The sequence below is a fragment of the Martes martes genome (assembly GCF_963455335.1).
Source record: "Martes martes genome assembly, chromosome: 9".
Lineage (NCBI taxonomy): Eukaryota > Metazoa > Chordata > Mammalia > Carnivora > Mustelidae > Martes > Martes martes.
In genome coordinates, this window is record NC_137896.1 from 11,626,142 (window position 1) to 11,646,294 (window position 20,153).

Below are 20,153 nucleotides of genomic sequence, written 5' to 3' on the forward strand. Positions count from 1 at the left end.
GACAATAGCCACTGCACTCGGCGTCAACCACGCTTTAGGTTAAAGCTAGGGGGCATCTCGGAATCACCTGATAAAACCAACACGCAAGCGTCCAACCCCCAGTCTTACAGAATCAAGGCGCTCCTCCTGATGCAGGAATTGGGCAATGTCTTCAACTGATGTTCCCAGCATGCCTTGCTCCTGGAGAAACTGGATGCCTCTCTTGGGTTTCTTGTTGAAACTGTTTCAAGAAGAGACAGGACATGGGTTACTTATTTCATAATCTGGAGGACAGAAAAGGCTAGCCTTTGAGGCATGAACAAGTCATCAGCTATCAGCTCAGGAAGGTCCTGTGTGTCCTGCCAGCTTCTCTGAATTTCACCTTCAGTTTCTGACCTAGCTACAGCAGAGTCTGATGGCCATCCGCAAACATCTGTTCACCTCCTCTCCAACACTAACAGAGCTCTAGATGTTCACCCAGGCATACAACGCCCCGGATTAAAAGCTCCATTTTCCTGCCTTTAGAAAAATTAAACTCAACTCCCAACCAAACTAAGATCAGTGCTCTGAGGTAGGTATCAGTAGATATCAGTGCTCTAAGGAAGTATTTTCATAGTTCCTTAAAGTATGGCCCCGTGAAAAGTTCTGGCCTGTGATGTCTGAGCAGAAATGGTAATGGGTACTTCTAGGCAGGATCCTTAGTAAACAAAGCTGGCTTGGCTGGGAGATATATTCTTTTTGTACTTTCCCCTTTATTCGTTAGTATATGTGTGATGGCTGGTGCTCTAGCAATCACCTTAGACCATGAGGCCATGCTGAAAGTGAAAACCGTGTTAAGGATGGTGAAACAGACGGGCTCCTGGCTGGCTCAGCTGGTTAAGCATCTGATTCTTGATTTCGGCTCAGGTCACAATTCTAGGATGAGACTGAGCCCCATGTCGGGCTCTGTGCTGGGTGTGGAGCCTGCTTAAGATTCTCTCTCTCTCTCTGCCCTCCACTGCTTTAAAAAAAAAAAAAAAAGGATGGCAAAGGAGAAAAAGTAAACAGCCTGGATCTCTGATGTCCCTGAGAGCCAATATAACAGCCCTAGACCATCCATGTTGGGATTTCCTTTAACAGGGCTTAAGTACTGTTTGTATTTCCTGTTAAAGGTAGGCATACTCCACTATGGATAAGTTCAATGTGCTATTTACCAGGCCCTGCGCTGGAGAACGCTACGTGCTGGGGCGAGAGACATGCAGGAAGGAGATGGATCAGGCACGAGCAAGAGCAGCCTGCAGATAGGCGGCTACAGAAGGCCTCCTTGAGGAAGAGAGGTTTTGCCAAGCCTGAGGGAGGAAAAAGACCCAGGAATGTTCCAAGCAGAGGGCACTATGGTGAGAGGAGCTCAAGGTGTTCAAGGGAATGAAGTGCACAGTGTGACTCAGGTACTGTCAGGAGATGAGGTTCAGTGGGGTTGGGGGTTTGGGGGTGGAGGTGAGATCAGGCTGTGATAAGGAGAGGGAAACCTGGAATGATTTTAGGTGGCGGAGTGATAAGACCTGATTTAAGTTTTTAAAAGATCAGCTCCTGTGGGGAGACTAGACTGGGGGTGATAAAGGGCTGGGGAGAATAGAAATGAGATCAACACTTCAATTAATAAGTACTGTAACATCAGCTTTTAAAACAAACTGAATTTGGGTGCCTGGGTGGCTCAGTGGGTTAAAGCCTCTGCCTTCTGCTCAGGTCATGATCTCAGGTCCTGGGATGGAGGCCCGCATCAGGCTCTCCGCTCAGCAGGGAGCCTGCTTCCCCCTCCCTCTCTGCCTGCCTCTCTGCCTACTTGTGATCTCTCTCTCTGTCAAATAAATAAATAAAATCTTTTTAAAAAAATAAACAAATAAGACAAACTGAATTTACTAAGTTAACTAATCATTAAGAAGTTGAACAGGATATGAGACTGAGTTTACGTATTTCTGTGTGTAAAAGACTGGAAAGAAACACATTAAGATTTACTAATGCCTGTAATGACAATGCGCTTATAAGAAAATGTCATTTTTCAAAGATACACAACTGAGGTATTATGATGGGAGCAGATTACTTTCAAATGGTCAGAAGAAATTATACATAGATAACACTAATATGGCAAGAGTTCATCCTTCCGTATGTTGGAACTGTTCATAAGATATAGTTGGAAAAAAGTTACCAATGGTGATTTCCTTTAGGTAATAATTATATGAGTGATTAAACATACTTGCTTCATACTTTTCTTTATTTTCTAAATTGGTTTAATTTCTTGTATTAGGTAAAATAAAAATAGAAAGACCAGGCATCAACTATACAAAGCTATTAAATTCTAATCTCAAACTGCCTCTCCTTCTCCCACTCTCTCACTCTGCCTGGCTCAGTCTGGCTTGGCTGCGAGTGCCAGCACTGGCCTTTTGTAACAGTCCTTCCCCTAGTGGAGTCAGTCCCAGGTTCCCAGAGAAGATGTGGCTTTGTCAGAGGCCCCAAGAGACTCGGCTGGAGTAGCAGCCATACTCACAGCTCAATGCCGTGTTCGATAATCTCCTTTTGTTGTTTGATGACCTCAAACTGCTCCGGATCATCCTGAACAGCCATCTGGGTCCCTGAGGACACTGTGGACTCCATGGACGTCACACTGCTCCGTCTCGCCATGTCAAGGCCTTTCCCATCCCCCAGTTCCTGATCTGTGGGCCTCTCCTGACCTGCAATGACATAAGAGCAAAGGGAACCAAATCAACAGATGGGACACAGACACACCTGAGCTCAGGTCAGGCTCTCTGGTTCCCTTTTCCAGACCTGTAACAATAAAGTTTGTCCTTTAAGAGTCATGAGCATGAAACCTTGACATCACTCAAAATTCACTTTTTTGTGGAACTTGATGAGCTAATTCTAAAATTCACACGAAAGAACAGAAGTGTAAAAACTGTCAGGACACTTGAAGAACAATGAATAGGAAGACCTGCCTTAACAGGTATCAGACTCACGAAGAAACTCAAGGCATCTGAAAAGTGTGGTATTGGTGCAAGAACAGACAAATCCATAGAATGGAACAGAAAATTCAGAAACAGACTTACACAGGGAAATCTGGCATATCATAAAGGTGGTGCTTCAAGGTGGTGAGGGAAGAAGAGACTACTAAAAAAAAATCAGAACTGTTTCTCCATTTGGGAAAATGACATTAGAGTACAACTCATACTATTCTCCCCAAACACCAGATGAATTAAAAAGCGGAAGCTTTAAGGCATTCTACAATTAGTTTGCATTAGCAAACTACAGAGTTTTGCTAATTTTAAGACAGTAACACAAAGATGACTTTCCCAACAGTCCTGTTGTAAATGGAGGTGATGGTATGGCAAGCCCTCTTACCGAGGCTGGTCTGGTGGTTGGGATTCACATACAGGTCTTTGCTCCATTCCACCATGCACTTGAGAATGGACACGAGGCACTCCAAACCTTTCTTCCTCAGACTGAGCTCCTGAAGGACAGAAGGGACATGGCACAGAGACTTAACAGATGAACTGAGTGCAGAAATCTACAGGACTATTAGGGAATTCTGGGACAATACGAGATAATCACTGACATTCAGTGCTATTAAGCAGAGAACCTAAGGAAAAGTTAACAGGTAACATAAGTATTAAGGGCTCGTTGCAAAAACCCTGAAAATCTCTAAAGCTGTTCATTACAAATACCCTAGTAGAAAAACAGGAGATGTGTGCTTTCCTAAAAGGAACAGCGTTATCTGGAATTTTTTTTTTTTTTTTTTTAAAGTAAACGTCTAGGGACGCCTGGGTGGCTCAGTTGGTTGGGCGGCTGCCTTCGGCTCAGGTCATGATCCCAGCATCCTGGGATCAAGTCCCGCATCGGGCTCTTTGCTCAGCAGGGAGCCTGCTTCTCCCTCTGCCTCTGCCTGCCACTCTGTCTGCCTGTGCTCACTCTCTCTGACAAATAAATAAATACAATCTTAAAAAAAATAAATAAATAAAATAAAGTAAACGTCTATGCCCAACACTGGGCTTGAACTCATGACTCCAAGATCAAGAGCTGCATGTCCTGGGTGCCTGGGTGGCTCAGTGGGTTAGGCCTCTACCTTCGGCTAGGGTCATGATCTCAGGGTTCTGGGATCGAGCCCCACTTCAGGCTCTCTGCTCGGTGGGGAGCCTGCTTCACATCCCCTCTCTCTGCCTGCCTCTCTGCCTACTTGTAATCTGTCAAATAAATAAATAAAATCTTAAAAAAAAAAAGAGTTGCATCTTCTACCTACTAAGCCAGCCAGGTGCCCCAAGTGTTATCTGGATTTTTGAAAGGAAGATATTCACTGTTTATATAATTTAAAAAACACTTCAGTCGCTTTCCTTTTTAATAAACCAATAGGGTTGGGGCACCTGGGTGGCTCAGTGGGTTAAGCCTCTGCCTTCAGCCTGGGTCGTGACCTCGGGGTCCTGGGATCGAGCCCTGCATCAGGCTCTCTGCTCGGCGGGGGGCCTGCACCCCCCTCTCTCTGCCTGCCTCTCTGCCTACTTGTCATCTCTCTCTCTCAAATAAGTGAATAAAATAAAACAAAAAACAAAAAACAAAAAACAATAGGGTTGAGTCGCCCGAGTGGCTCGGTTGGTTAAGCATCCGACGGTTGGTTCCAGCTCAGGTCCTGATCTCGGGGTCATGAGGTACAGTCCCTCATCAGGCTCAGTGCTCAGTACAGAGTCCGCTTGGGATTCTCTTCCTCCCTCTTGCTCCCCCTCTGCCTCTTCTTCCCCTTGTGCAAATGCACATGTGCACACTCTCAAGTAAATATATAAAATCTTAGGGGAAAAACTGCTTAAAGTACATTAAATACAAATTAAAAATAAATAGGATCTTAACCAGTAATACCGCCCCCCCAAAAAAAGAGGAAAGAATTTTCCATCATGCAACAGATGAGTGATTCTGGACACATTCTTCCTCTTCAAACACTCACAAACGCATTACATTTTAAGGCTTGCTCTACAAATAAAAATACTAATTTTTTAAAAAGTAGCATTTCTTAAAAAAATTGAATATGAATCATAGATAATCTAAAGAAATACAAATATTTTCTACTCAAAACAGCACCTATGGTGGCACAGATCTCTCTGTGAATCTAATGACGGCTACGGACCTTCTAGGGAAAATGCCCATTCACCAAAATTCTACACGTAATGCCAGGCAGCTCACAGACCTTCTGACCAGTTCCTTCAGAGACCTTAAGATCCTCTTCTCTGTGTGGGCACTCTAATGAGGCAACTGGATAAGAGACAATTTCCTTTGCCTTACTGGAGCCTAAGAGCCTATTTTCATACAAGCTTTGGAAAGGTGACTGAGCGAACTGACTTCCTACAGGTCTCAGCTCAAATGTCACCTTCTCAGAAAAACTACCTCTGTGACCATTTCTAGCCCTCCTTTATCCGTGCTTTATTCTTCTCTGAGGCTTACTCCTCCGTTGCTGACCACAGCAGTTGAACACATTCACGGGCACTGCATTTTGTTCACTGCTGTGTTCCAGCACCAAGGATAGCGCCGGCCTGGCACACAGTGGCACTCAATAAACGTTTATGGAGATGAACGCACTTTATTATTATTTTTCTCAAATGGATCCTTAAAAATAAAAATCCACGCTGGGCATGAAGCCTATCGCAGGGTTTGAACTCACGACCTTGAGATCAAGACCTGAGCTAAGAGTCAGACCCCTAACCAAATGAGCCACCCAGACACTGTGAAGCAAATGCACTTTAAGTATAAATGGGGGAGGAGCACCTGGGTGGCTCAGCCAGTTAAGCAGCTACTTTCTGCTCAGGTCATGATCCCAGGTTCTGGGAATGGAGCCCTGCATCAGGCTTCCATGCTCAGCAGGGAGTCTATTCCTTCCTCCCTCTCTGACCCTCCCCCGGTTCGTGCTCCTGTTCTCTCAAATGAATAAATAAAAAAATCTTTTAAAAAAAATACACACACACACACACATATAAATGGGTGTTTTCAGTGTTTTTACCTGCAGAGGAGTCATTCCTAGCTCGTGTCCACTTCTTCCCTGAGCGATTTTGGATAAATCATTCACAAGGCGCTCAAAAATGTTAGCAGCATTTAAATCACAGTCGTAGTTGACATAAATATCTACAACACACTGGGCGTCTTGGAAAATAACACAGAGATATTAGAAATTCTGATCCAACAGACACAGCAGTTACATTTTCCTATTACATTAGATTCTTTCTTCAAAACTGCTTCCCAGTGAATCACTGACTCAGGTAGACACAAATCCCTCAGGAAACGTGTGTCAGATGTACTACAAGTCTGGGGAGGCCCTCTTCTGATGCCTGCCTCGGCACTCACTGACTCTCGAGCAGCTTACTCTGCCTCTCCAAAGATCTCTTTCCTCGTAAGAAAGGGATAACAATGGTCTGATCCACCTCTTAAAGTTGTGTCACTTGTGGAATTATGTCTGATGAGAGACAAGCAGGAGGCTTGGTTACCAGCCACACAACTGTACGGTGATAAGGGAAATCCGAACTGACCTTGGGATTCAATCAAGGGCTGGCAGCATTAACACCTTGGACCCTGTGACTGACAAAGTGTTCAGTTTGTAGGTGGAGTGACCATGTATCCTGGTTTTGCAGGAGCAGGGGGCTTCCCAGGGTGTGGGACTTTCTGTGCAAAGACCACAAGGTCTGGGCCAACCAGACGGAGCTGGGCATCCTCTAAAGGAGAAGAAGAGTGGGACTAGACGTTTGGTTAGCGTTAGCCTTTCAGGTGAGGCTTTCTCAGCGCTACATTAAAACTCTAAAAGCAGGAAGTAAAGGGCTCAATCTGGATTTTGGAAAAGCATTTCTGGGTAAGTCAATGGATGAGCACCCTCGGAGTGAAAATACCTGCACAGATCCTTGTCAGAGTCTGAATGACCATCCACCTGTGCTCAAAAGAACTTGTTGATGTTTCTAAAATGTTCAGGAAAATCTCTTTGAAAAAGACCTACATGACACGGAGACAAAGGGGACACCAATTAATATCATTTAAATTGGGGCTCAAAAACCCCAAAGGCTGTAAGGGAACAGGCAGCTCCAACGAGGGAGGGAGCCTGGGGAGAAGTAAAGGAGCAGCGCATACACACACACGCACTGCTGAGGCGCGTCGGAAGCCCGGCCTCCCGGGGGAACAGCTAGCCGGGCAGGACCACAGCAACCCGGAGGATGGAGCCCCACTAGAGGAGCCCCTCAGCAACCAGCAAGAGCTGCCAGGCCAAAACGAGGACTAGCGTTACGGTTTTGACAAAAACCAGAGATCTGGCTTGTCATGTAAAACGAAAATGACTTCTCAATTTGCCAACTAAATCAGATTACTTCAAAAAACGTACAGGCTAAACACACATGTTCAGGGGACTGAGACTAGCCCTTGGGTCATTCGATTTAAACTTTGGGTTAAAATGAAAGGCACCTCACATCTGGGGGCAGGAACTTTTAGGAATAGGTAGTCTCTCACTCATTCAAAAAGTTCTCTGGGGTGCCAGCAAGTGGACCGTATAAGTCTAGTTCCTGATGACCATGTCACCAGGATTTAACTCTTCGTGTATAAACACCGTACAAAAAAAGAAACGAAACAAAACAAAAAGAACCCCCCAAATCATTGTGGAGTCCATACCTCTATTTGCATTTTCAAGTGCATTTTGAAGTTTGAAAGAAGAGTAAGAAAAATGGCAAGAGAGAGTTCAAAGACATCAGGCACTGAAGAGACGCCATTTTTGGACAGCGCCACGCAAAGATACTGCTTGATCGCGTTGATGAACATCTCGTGAGTCCTAAAGACCGGGCCGGCGTTCTGCAGGACGGACAGGAGCAGCTGCAGGGAAACCACTTTGGAACGCAGCTCGTGGGATCTGGCAAAGGGAAAGACGGTGACAGTGCTAGAAGATTCCATTTTAAAGAGTGCATTTCTTGAGAAGGCCTCACTCCTCTACCAGCGAGCTGAGTTTTCTGAGAGCCAGTGAGTTAAGAATTGGCACCGGCATCTAGATGCCAAGAGCGTGAGGGCAGATGGCATGAGGTGGGACCTCCGGGGACCTATAAGCCCGTGAGGACAAGAGCTGCCAACTCCTACTATCCTCTTCCTCTCCTTGCCATAAAACGGGATGCAGCGGGAGCAGAGTAAGCATAAATGTACGGGCTCTGCAACTACAGTTACTTTACATCACACATGTGAGACTAACCCCTGCATCCTGTTCTGTCTTTATGGACAAATGGGAACAGTGCTCTTTAACCACCTGCACCCACAGGCCTGGAAAGAAGGAAATGTTCCTGAATCATCTCCTTAACGGTCATGATATCTCAACAGGAGGGTTGGGGATTATTGCTGGCGACTAACAAGAACAAGGACAATAAAATTCATGAAGTGCCGGGCCCCACACTCAGGATGTACTGATACCACTTCATGTCATGGACCCTATAAGGCAATTTCCCACATCCCCACTTTTCAGATGAGGTTCAGTAGTGCCTATGGCTGTGGAGGTGCTTTCAAGCGAGCCAGGAGTGAATGCGGCTCTCTGGCTCCATAGCCCTACCGGCTCTGCAGTAACTGGTTCACTACGAAGCAAGGTTTGGCTTCTCTGGGTTGCATCTGGGACTTAAACCTGTACCCATGGAGCAGAGGTTTCTCAGCAGGGCAGGGAAGTGAGGTTTGTACACATCCTGCCCCTGCCCACCCTGCATCAGATTAAATTCGTTAGTCAGGAAAAAGAGGGTAACACGTTCAGTATAGTAACACTTTCTCGTATATAAGCCAAGGAAAGTAACACTGGGCAAAATCTTGGTTGGTGTGGACACAGAGACAATCTATTATGAAAGGGCCGTAGGGACAGCAGGAATCTGAAAAGCTGTAAATTCCTGCATTCACACCAACCCGGGGACAGGGCACTGGGGTTTCTTGGAACCTCCAACATCCTCCTGAGTCATCTGGGTCATACACGGCCAAGAAATGGTGTCTGCTTACTTTGGATCTGGGGGGCCTTCAGCAAGGGGTTTCATGGACAGCTTGCAAAGGGAGCGAAACACCAGGAAGGCATCCTTCTGCAGAATGTGAGAGAACCTAGCAGCCACTTGATGTCCCTGTGCATCTGATTCCTGAGGTTAGAAACAAATAAGAGAAAAATTAAGGGGTCAAAACAAAATTATTTTTCAAAAATAAAGAATGTAATTATTTCATGGAAAATTAAAATTCTGTTATTCAATGGGGAAGTGAGGAATGTGGGGGAGGGGACAATATGCCAAAACAGGAGCTATGGGGGAGTCATTCTGGCAATTCTAAAACCTTGTTCCTTGTTCTTCAAAAAGTGGGCATGGATGGCTTAAAATGATAAATGAGCAAATGTTAAACCATTAAAAATCTAAGACAAATACAGCTGAACCTTGAACAACACGGGTTTGCACTGCATGGGGCCACTTAGATGTGTAAATTGATTTTCTCTTCCTTGTGATTTTTTTCTCTAGTCTACTTTATTCTAAGAATACAGTATATAATACATATAGGAAATACGTGTCAATCAATTGTGTACGCTATTGGTGAGGCTTCTGGTCAATAGCAGGCTATCAGTGGTTAAGTTCCGGGAGAGTGAAAAGTTAAACGCAGATTTTCGGCCGCATGGCAGGGGAGTGTCATTGCTCCTAGCCCCCGTGTTATTTAAGGGTCACGTGTGCAAGTAATTATATTAGTTTGGATAACAGTATTTCTAAGAACACTACTGCAGGATAGATGGGGGGAAACGACAGGCATTTGAAAATACACTTCTTTAACTAAAAAAGTAAGCTGCTTTAAAAAATTAAAAAAAAAATCTATAACATATGAAAAAAACTAGTATGCTCGACGTACAAAAAGTTCTTATAATTCATTAAGGAAATTACAGAAACCTTCCACCCAAATGAAAAGCAGGCAAAAAAACATGAATAAGCAATTCACCAAGAAATGCAAATGACAGATTAACCTAAATAATGTTACTACTAATTATTACGGCGGGATCTTTCTCCCATCAGACCAGCAAAATTTGGAATGAAGGCTATTGCCCAATTTTAATGAGGGAATGGGGAAATGAGCACTGATTGCCTACAGGTGGGCAGAGATTCGAGCATTACCTTCCCAGCAGGCTAATGTGATGTTAAGGAACAAAAGCCTGAAAGCTTCCAACTCGTGACCCAGCAATATCACTTGTAGGAATTTATCCTAAAGAAAGAATTAAGGATGTGCACAAGATTTATCTATAAGGATGCTCATTATAGAACTATTTCCTGTGATTAAAAAAAACTGAAGTAACATAAAAACCTAACAGGGAATTGGCAAAACAGATTATGGCAATCTACAGGACAGAATTTTACATGACCACTGAAACAGTTAGGTCTGTATGTACTGATGTGGAAAGATGTCCATAAAACGGTGCCGAGTAAACAAAGCAAGTCACAGCCTTGTACAAAAGGCAAGAGTCCTTCATGCGGACTGGAGTACATCTGTAAGTACGTTCTTAATGGGGATGACATAATTCCATGGGGACTGCTACAGACTGAATGCTTATGCTCCCTCTACCTCCATTCCCAGGCTGACATCTAACCCTCAAAGTGATGGCATCTGGAAGTGGGGCTTAAGAGAGAGGAGTCCTCGTGAATGGTGTTAGTGTCCTTAAGAAGACAGCCACTTGGGCGCCTGGGTGGCTCAGTGGGTTAAAGCCTCCGTCTTTGGCTCAGGTAATGGTCTCAGGGTCCTGGGATCAAGCCCCACATAGGGCTCTCTGCTTCCACATGGGGAGCCTGCTTCCTCCTCTCTTCCTGCCTGCCTCTCTGACTATGTGTAATCTTTATCAAATAAATGAATAAATAAATAAATCTTAAAAAAAAAAAAAAAGAAGAAGACAGCCATTTTATGAATCAGGAAACAGGCCCTCACCAGACACCAAAACTGCTGATACCTTTGTCTTGGGACTTCCCAGGGTCCAGAACTGTGAGAGATAAATTTCTATCATTTATAAGCCACCCAATCTATGGTATTCTGTTATGGCAACCCAAACAGACTAAGACAGGGTCAGGTATTGGTTCTTGGTGGAGGGGTAGGGGAGTTGGGGGTGGAAAAAATCTTATTATTTGTATATATAAAGTACAGGTATATGTATAATCATAAATAGATATCCAGTTTATCAGTGGCTTTAAAATTCATGAAAGGGATGGTGTATCAGGAAAAGAAATATATAAAAAGGCTGGGGGGTGGGGCGCTGATAATGCAAAAGGCTGAGAAACACCCGTGAAAAGGTAGAGAGAGTGGGTTCAGGTGGGATGTTAACATCATATTTCTCCCTGTTTTGAATGTTTATATACAGCATTTTCAAGAAAACAACAAAGCTATTTAAAAAAAATAATGTGGCAGACACATCTATGGGTCTGAAAGGATGTTCGTAATATATACTAAGTTTCAAAAGCAGGTTACAAAACAGAAGTATATCATGTGATTACATTTAAGTGGAAAAAAATGAGAGGGAGAGAAAAATCTAGAAAGATATAAGTAACAGTTAACAAGGCTTATCTCTAGGTTAGGGGATTATGGATGACTTTTATTTCCCTATTTTCCCTTTTCTCTGTTTTCTGATTCTTCTATAATGAATGTATACGAGAGAAAAGAAAAAGGCCAGAAAATCTAAGTTTTTAAAAGTCTGAATAAACAAGGTTAGTAACAAAGGTTAATAATAAACAAGGTTTAGTAACAATGCTATATACACCAGGAGCACATTCCAAGAATGTAACCTACTAATATGAAGCACATGAGGCAAGGACTGTGTGACTAACTGAGTAAGGTCTGCTGGTTTTCGCTCGCTGCTTCTGCTAGAGATTTAATTGTGCATCTTCTAAAAAAGTAAAAATCCAAACGGGGCTGTATAAGAGGAGAATCACCAACATACCAGATTATCCGCTGACGACAAGGACTGCCTGTCGTCTGCTATCCCGTTGGTCTGGGAATTTTCATCAGCTGCTGGGGGAACAGCACCTTCCTGGCACTCCAGTTCACCCAGGACCTGTTCGGGTTCTGTCAGGCCACGCTTCTGTGCTGCTTCTTAAAACACAGGTGCAAAAAATCATCACCAAGTTAGTACTCATCCCAAAAGCTCTGACCCAGGGAGAAGTTACTCACATCATCTTCCAGCTCCTGCTTTTTCCCCTCTCCCTTTGCTACCACCCTAGGAGACTGACAAATACTGAAAAAGGCTTGACCAAAGTGGTGTTTAGGCTTTACATGTGTCTACTATCCACACACCCCCAGAGGTTTCATTCACATTATAGGCCATGTCAGTGGTGCCTCTGGAAATGAGCAATACAGCAGCCCTGCCCACCCGTCCACTTCTGGAAAAGCTTAGAAACAGCTCAGCATGAAAAGCACAGATTTTTTAAAAATGCTACTGATATAGGGGTTAGAGAAGAAGAGCCATATAAATGAAAAGAATTGGCAGTTATGACAGAAGACCTCAGTCACAAGGAGGAAAAAAACAAAGTAGACCTGAGCTTCCTGGCAGCCGTGTGAAAAGGGAAAGACAAAGTTAAAATTATTCTATTTTAAAGACATTGCTACCAGGACATACATTTCTACATTCTATTAAGTAATTTTATGTAATTCTACATTAAATAAATAATGAAATCTATGAATACAGATTGGTGGTAACCCAAATCAACAAAAGAATAGGGCTTAGAGCAGTGGGTCAAACTTCTCAGACTGTCACCCACAGTAAGAAATACATTTTAAAAATCATGACCCCTGGGGCTCCTGGTTGGCTCTGTTGGTTAAGCGTCTGCCTTTGGTTCAGGTCATGATTCCAGGGTCCTGGGATCAAGTCCCACATCGGGTTCCCTGCTCAGCAGGAAGCATGCTTCTCCCTCTCCCTCCGCCCTACCTGTTTGTGCTCTCTCTCAAATAAATAAATAAATGAAATCTTTAAAAAGAAAGAAAGAAAGAAAGAAAGAAAGAAAGAAACACTGATTGTAACTCTCTGCTAAATTAATGATTTTAGACCCATTAATGGTTTATTGCCACTGGAGTCAAGTATTCAACACACAGTCATTTACCTAAGATTTTGGGCAAAAACAACAACCAAAAACTCTTCCAATAGTCATTCTGAGCTCTACAAGTTTTGTTCCACTGAAACCACACCCTAAAACCGAGGGAGCTATGAATGAAGTCTAAGAAAACGAACAAAGCTTCTCTGTGCATCTGATACCTGCTGACGTGGGGACTGTCCCCTTGACACATCAGTGGCTAGCCATGAACATTCAGCAGCAATGGACACCACCTCAGGATTCACAGCCACTCCTGGAAAAAGCTGGATATATCTGGGAGTGGCCTCTGTCTTCCATGTGAAACACCCAATTCTAGCATCATCAGACTGCTTGAACCCAGCCCCAATGAGAATAAGATTAATGACTAAAAAGATACTTCTCTTTTAGATATTTACAAATATCCTTTTCAGATTTTTCTGAATCTCACAGGAAAGACAGGCAGATACGAGCAGACTCAGTTTCTATGACTTCACTGGGGGTTGGCATTCCGCCAATAAAATTATCTGGCCAAGGACTTTTTTGGGGCATCGAGGAGGGGGAGAGGCTGGGTTCTTGGTTCTTACCTTTAACAGCAGATGTGACCACATCTTCTAAGATCTCCTTCACCACCTCCTGAGCCCCGTCATCAGTCCCTATACACACCCAAAGACAAAAACATGAACACGTGGGTATTTCCCAGGAAACCAAAGGGGGAGAAGGGGGTCACATCTCAGGAGGCAAAGGGGACAAATGAGTCCCCTCCGAAGCTCAATCTGATTATGCCAAAAGAAAACAAGAGCTGTGCAATCTGGAAACTCTTAGGCAGGATCTGCTATGACTTTGAGTTTCCCTCTGTGGATCACTCTTCCTCGCTAAAGCCCTTTCCACCAACCCCCCATGGATTTTACCCAGCTATGCTTCTCCGCAGAACAAAAGATGGAGCTTTCTCTTGTGCCTTCACCTTGGGTACCCCAGGGCCTTGGGAAGTGACATGCCTCCTGTTGCTTCGCTTCCTTCGCACTCAGAACCACCCAGAACTCAGCATGAGATGTCTAATGTGGTAACTGAGGATTTACTACATTTTAAGTCGAATTGTTCTGTCAGCTGTTAACTGCTTAAGTGGGAGAGCTTCGGCACCAGTTGTTTTGGGAGAACGAGTCAACACTCCTAGACTAGACTTTTAGGAGTAAACATGAGTGATTTCTTAAACATCCCATTGACCAAAAAGGCCACCACATTAAATGGAACCAAAGTAAGACTACAAATTCTTTTTGAATTCAGTAAGGCCTTTCAGTCAAGTCCCTATTTTTACAAGTTCTGTGTTTGATCCACAAGGTCCCGGAGAGCAGTACAAAGTATTTTCATTTCCACGGAGCAGCTGACCCCCCCCCCCAAACTATTTATTTGCCACCCACTCCCAAGCTTCACTGAGGTACAACTGGCAAGTAAACCACCGTAACTCTTTAGTTGGGTAAGTCAATCTCCATTGAAAATATGGATGTTGCATGCTTTTCTTAGAGGGCGGAAAAGAACTTGGGGGAAAAAAAAAAAGCCAGCGGCTGCAGTTACAATCTCCTGCTCCCCCATCTTTGTCTGAACAACGTGGTTTAGAATAGATGGGTGTGTGAGCATGTTTCAGGCGCTCTTGGGCCACCTTCGTCATGTTTGCTGTTATCACCATCACGAGTATTGGTACATCACACATGTACAGTTACCACTGCTCCTCACACTCACTCACCTCAGGTAAGACCATTCAAAGGACCAGAGGATTCACAAGCCAATTACATTTTCTGAACGTATGTTAAAATCAATGTGTCAATATTTATTTTTTTAAAAAAGATTTTACTTATTTGACAGACAGAGATCACAAATAGGCAGAGAGGCAGGCAGAGAGAGGAGGAAACAGGCTCCCTGCCGAGCAGAGAGCCCGACGCGGGGCTCGATCCCAGGACCCCGGAATCACGACCTGAGCCGAAGGCAGAGGCTTTAACCCACTGAGCCGCCCAGGCGCCCCAATGTGTCACTATTTAAATAAACACTGTTTAGCAAACGAGCCACCTAAAACCATCTCCTCTACATGTGACAAGGTATTTCCAAGTTCCCTTCCAGGTCCAGCATTCTCCGATGCCACAGTGTCATACAATGATGATGGCAGCTGCCCATCTCTACCATACATTCCAACGCCCGCGCAACGCCAGCATGCTGAATGCATGTCATTTGGGGGAATGGGGGTGGGTGGGAGCTGCAGGCTGGGGGAGGGGCATCAGAGGCTGTAAGGCGGAGCCTGGCGGGTATACTGGGCCTGCAGGTAGGCACTCTCTAGCCTGTGCACTGCTTCCCCGGACCCAGCTTTACGGCGGTATCATCGACAAGTGAGACTTGTATATAATTAGGGGGCATGACTCGATGATGCGATGTGTGTATATGCATACAAATCACACTGTGAAATGGTCACCGCAATCAGGCTAATTAACACTCTGTCCCCTCACACGGTTACCGTTATCTTCCTTTCTTGTCTGTGGTGAGAACACATAAGATCTACACTCGGCAAATTTCTAGCACACAGCACCGTGCTGTAACTATGGTCACAGTGCTACACGCTGCATCACCAAAACTCCGCACCTTATGTAACAAACGGTACTCCCAATCAGTATCTCCCCATTTCTGTGACCACCTTTCTCCATTCGGTGTCAACACATCTGACTCCTCTAGTACCTCATACACATGGAATCATGCAGTATTTGTCCTTTTATGACTGGCTTCTTTCACTAAGCATAATGCCCTCCAGGTTCATCTGTGTTGTTACAAATGGCAGGATTTCCTTCTTTTTAAAGGCTGGATAATATTCCAGTGTATGCGTGCGTGTCTACGTGTGCGCGCGCGCAAGTGCTTTACACATTCATCTTTTGACACTGACGTTACTTCCACATCTTGGCTATTGTGAATAATGCTGAACAGGGAAGTGCAGACGATCTTGTCGAGATCCTGATTATAATCTCTCTGAAGATATACCTAGAAATAAGACGTCTCCATCATAAAGTAGTTCTATTTTTAATTTTCTGAGGAACCTCCGTACTGTTTTCCATATCGGCCGTACCAATTTACATTCCTGAGACAGGGCACAAGGGTTCCCTTCCCCCCCCATGCTCCCTAGCACTCGTCCTTCATCTTTCTGGTAACAGTCATTCTGACAGGGGCAAAGTGATATCTCATTGTGGTTCTGATTTGCATTCCCCTGATGATTAGTGAAACTGAGCACCTTTTAAAGTATGTGTGGGCCATTTGTATGTCTTCTTTTGAGAATTGTCTATTCAGGTCCTTTGTCCATTTCTCAGTGGGTTATTTGTTTTTTGCTATTGAGCTGTAGACGTTCCTTGTATATTTTGGATACTTATCCCTTCTCAGATAAATGGCTTGCAAATATTTTCTCCCATTCCGTAGGATGCATTTAAATTCTGTTGATTGTTTCATTGGCTGTGCTTATGGACTGTATTTTCTTTTTATTTGCATTAGCTGTGAACACTTAAAAAATTGGGAGATGTGGGGCGCCTGGGTGGCTCAGTGGGTTAAAGCCTCTGCCTTTGGCTCAGGTCATGATCCCAGGGTTCTGGGATTAAGCCTCGCATTGGGATCTCTGCTCAGCAGGGAGCCTGCTTCCCCCCACCTCTCTCTCTGCCTGCCTCTCTGCCTACTTGTGATCTCTAATAAATAAATAAAATCTTAAAAAAAAAAAAGGACAAAAAAAAACCAACAAAAAAAATTGGGAAATGTGTCATAAAAACCCAGATCTGGATTATCTGGCAACACCAGGCCACAGTGTCTGGAACCAGGAGCACCTGCCCCCTTTAGCCAAGGCATGAACTCTACAGATGTCCTGGTGCCTCAGTCCTTGCCACTGAGGACAGGTGTCATGGGTCTGTCAAGAGTGGGGAAAATGGGACACTGACGGGGTTGGGTGTCTGAAAGACATCAGAGCAAAAAAGCGAAAATGTTCCCTTATAGAAGTGACTTCAACACAGTGAGAAGAGTGAAGGCTCCAGAGCCAACATGTCTGGTTCAGGTTCCTGCTCTGCCACTTCCCAATGTGGGGACTTATGTCATATTACCTTTCCAAGCTTCAGTTCCCTCAGTAGTGGACAAGGATGATTTCAATAGCACTTACCTCATGGAGCTTTGTGAGAATTTGGTAAAATAATACCCAGAAAGCATTTAAAATGGTGTTTGTAGAGGGAGGACTCAAATGTTAATTTTTCTTTGGTCTGTAGGGTATGATTGTGCTAAGACATTCCTGATGCCCTCATGAGAGAGGCCCTCTCCTTTCTTTCTTTCTAATTTAAATTACCCAACATATAGTAAGTACATCATTAGTTTTTTATAAAATGTTCCATGATTCATTAGTTGTATACAACACCCAGTCCTCATCACATCACATGTCCTTTTAAAAGATTTACTTTGGAGAAAGATAGAGGTAGAGTGCACGCATGAGTGAAGGGGGGAGGGCCAGAGGGAGAGGGAGAGAGAGAGAGAGCAAACTCCCTGCTGAGTGCAGAGCCTGACACAGTGCTCGATCCCAGGACTCTGAGATCTGAGATCATGACCTGAGCCGAAATCAAGAGTTGGCTCCTTATCCAACTGAGCCACCCGGACGCCCCAAGGCCTTCTCACTTCTGCCACTTGCCTGGCCCTGGAGACTAAGTCCATACAGAGGTTTCCCAACTAGGGGCACCCGGGTGGCTCAGTTGTTTAAGCCTCTGCCTCTTGATTTTGGCTCAGGGCCTGAGACTGAGCCCCACGCTGGGCTCCATGCTGGGCATGGAGTCTGCCTGAGATTCTCTCTCTCCCTCTGCCTACCACACCCCACCCACTGTCTCTGTGTCAAATAAATAAATAAATAAACAAACAAATTTAAAAAAAACAGACAAGAAACTTCCCACTAACCACACAGTTTCAGTTACTTAAAGCCATCACCATCTTTCATTCTAAAGAGGAAAAAAATGTCCATTTCTACAGGGATCCTCCTCTTCCCTCACTGCAGTTTTTCCACTTAAACAGCACCAGGACCCCCATTTTTTTTGGAGGAATAACAGTCTTTAACTCACTTTCCTTGACGGGCTGTATCTGTAGCAGCCATTGTGCAATATCAAAACCTTCTCAGGCCAGGAAGGTGTGTGAGAGTCAGGAAGCCCCAATTCCAAAATAAGGTTCCCACGGAGGCAGCTGCCGCTGAAGAGCCCCTAAAGAGGCCCAGAGGTAGCAGGACCCCCACGGTACCCCTGCTCTGCTTCCCTGCTGACATGTCAGCCTGGGGTAGGGCTGAGAAGAGGCCTTCCGATGCAGTAACAACCACTAAAAAGCCTGCTGTGTTTAAGTTTCAAGCATGCTGTCAAAAGGTTAACAGACCAAACCAAACCAAATCCTTGCAAGGTTCAGAATATGCTGGTTCCTGGGGATGTCCAGCAGTCACCACTTGGCCATTACTGACTGGCCATTTCACAAACTCTGTCCCTAAGCAAAATAAGAGGGTCATCTTGAAGAGGTTCAGATAAAAGAAACCCTTGTGCCATTCCCTCCTTAGCCAGCAGGAGAACCACCCCTGTGGTAGGTATCGCCGGTCACTAACTCATACCCTGAATCCTCACACAGCTCTAATTCTGTTTTGGAAGGGGCTGTCCCGGTATTTCCTGGCCACCCCAGCAGAAAGGGTGGCCGTGTGACCAAGTTCTAGCCAATAAGGGGTAAAGCGTAAATTATGGGGATTGCCTGGGCTTCCGGGAAGGCTCCGTAGGGAGCAGCATGACTCAGCTGGGAGTCCTTGAGTCCCACCCTCTTCCTCCTTCCTGCAGGAGGACATGACAGCATCTGGAACCATGAGGTAACCTGGAGGATGAAAGTTACATGCTAAGAATAATAGGGGAAAAAACAGAAGGAATCTGAGACACACCCTCCCATGCCTCTGTTTTCTGTCCGGTGAAGCGGGGACCACGGTGGAGGGAGTTAGGTGTGGTGGTACGATGCATTCACTCACTCATTCCATCAAAAAGTTGAATGCCTGCCTGTTCGGCACTGTTCCAGGCATGTGGAATACATCACTGTTTAAAACAAAGATCTTTATCTTCACGGTGCTTACGTTCTAGCTGGGATAATAACTGTGTTATGCTGCACACTACAGTGCTAGGGAAAAAGCAGAGGGGGAACGAGGCAGATGTAGAATGGTGGGGACAAATGTGAACACACAGTGACAGTAAAACGTGACATGCCTGTTTCCTAGAAACTAGGGTTTGGTTGTGCCCAATGTCCAAGCACTTGGTAATATGCAAAAATGCTAAAGGAAAAAAAATCAGGGACCAAAGCTGTTTGCTGTCACATTCCAACCACACGCCAACACGGTTCCTCGACAGGAAGGAACACTTAGGCAACCTACTGTCGCAAAGTAAGTGTCCATCGAGCAGCTAACACAGAAGTCGTAAACCCCTGAGAGGGAGCCACCCAGCAAGGCAGGCTGTGTCAGAAAAGGAGGGGGACCCGGGGGGTACATTCTGTTATTTTTATAAAGTGTTGGTCTGAGACAATTTTTGTTTTGTCCACAAAAAATACTGAAATTCCTAAAGCAGAGGATCTGGGATTGCTAACACGGAAAACAGGCTCCCTTTATTCTATGCACTGTTCTCACCACCTTCACATCTGATTACCATCTTAACTATCTGCTTTTTTAACTCATTTTTTTTTAAGCGGAAACTTATTTGAAAGGTAATGATAGCAAACAGGTCCAAGCGCCAGACACTGCTCTGATTTAATTCTCACAAACCTGTACGATCAGTACTAGCTGTGGCCCCATCTTACAGATGAGGACCCTGAGGCTCAGAGAGGTTAAAGATTTCCCTCAAGGTCACACAGCTACTAGACCCTAGAGTCACGATTTGAAACCAGGCTCTCCGATCAGAATCTCCATATTGGCTGAGGGATGATAACTTTGCTCTATTTTAGAATACTTAAGAATTGCGTTTTTTTTTCCTTAAGAACGAGCTGCAAGAAGAAAAAAACGAGCTAAGAAATCCTTAAACACACAGGTATTTGTGTACGTACAGTAGCTACTCATTAGCCACATAAATTTAA

The 20,153-nt window shown here is 44.6% G+C and overlaps 1 protein-coding gene across 2 annotated transcripts in view; it reads right to left on the reverse strand.

Annotated features, from left to right (window-relative positions):
• Positions 1-20,153, reverse strand: part of ARFGEF2 (ARF guanine nucleotide exchange factor 2) — a 97,796-nt gene that overhangs the window by 50,241 nt on the left and 27,402 nt on the right. For both annotated transcript variants that reach the window (XR_013967454.1, XM_080814265.1), the window contains exons 7-15: positions 13,625-13,693; positions 11,915-12,066; positions 8,974-9,104; positions 7,630-7,864; positions 6,864-6,963; positions 5,987-6,126; positions 3,352-3,460; positions 2,504-2,687; positions 109-220 (exon numbers count right to left, since the gene is read on the reverse strand). Coding sequence is in view for 1 of the 2 variants with exons in the window: in XM_080814265.1 (XP_080670391.1) it covers positions 109-220; positions 2,504-2,687; positions 3,352-3,460; positions 5,987-6,126; positions 6,864-6,963; positions 7,630-7,864; positions 8,974-9,104; positions 11,915-12,066; positions 13,625-13,693 (1,232 nt within the window). In the remaining variant the exon portion in view is untranslated. The remainder of the gene's footprint in view (positions 1-108; positions 221-2,503; positions 2,688-3,351; positions 3,461-5,986; positions 6,127-6,863; positions 6,964-7,629; positions 7,865-8,973; positions 9,105-11,914; positions 12,067-13,624; positions 13,694-20,153) is intronic.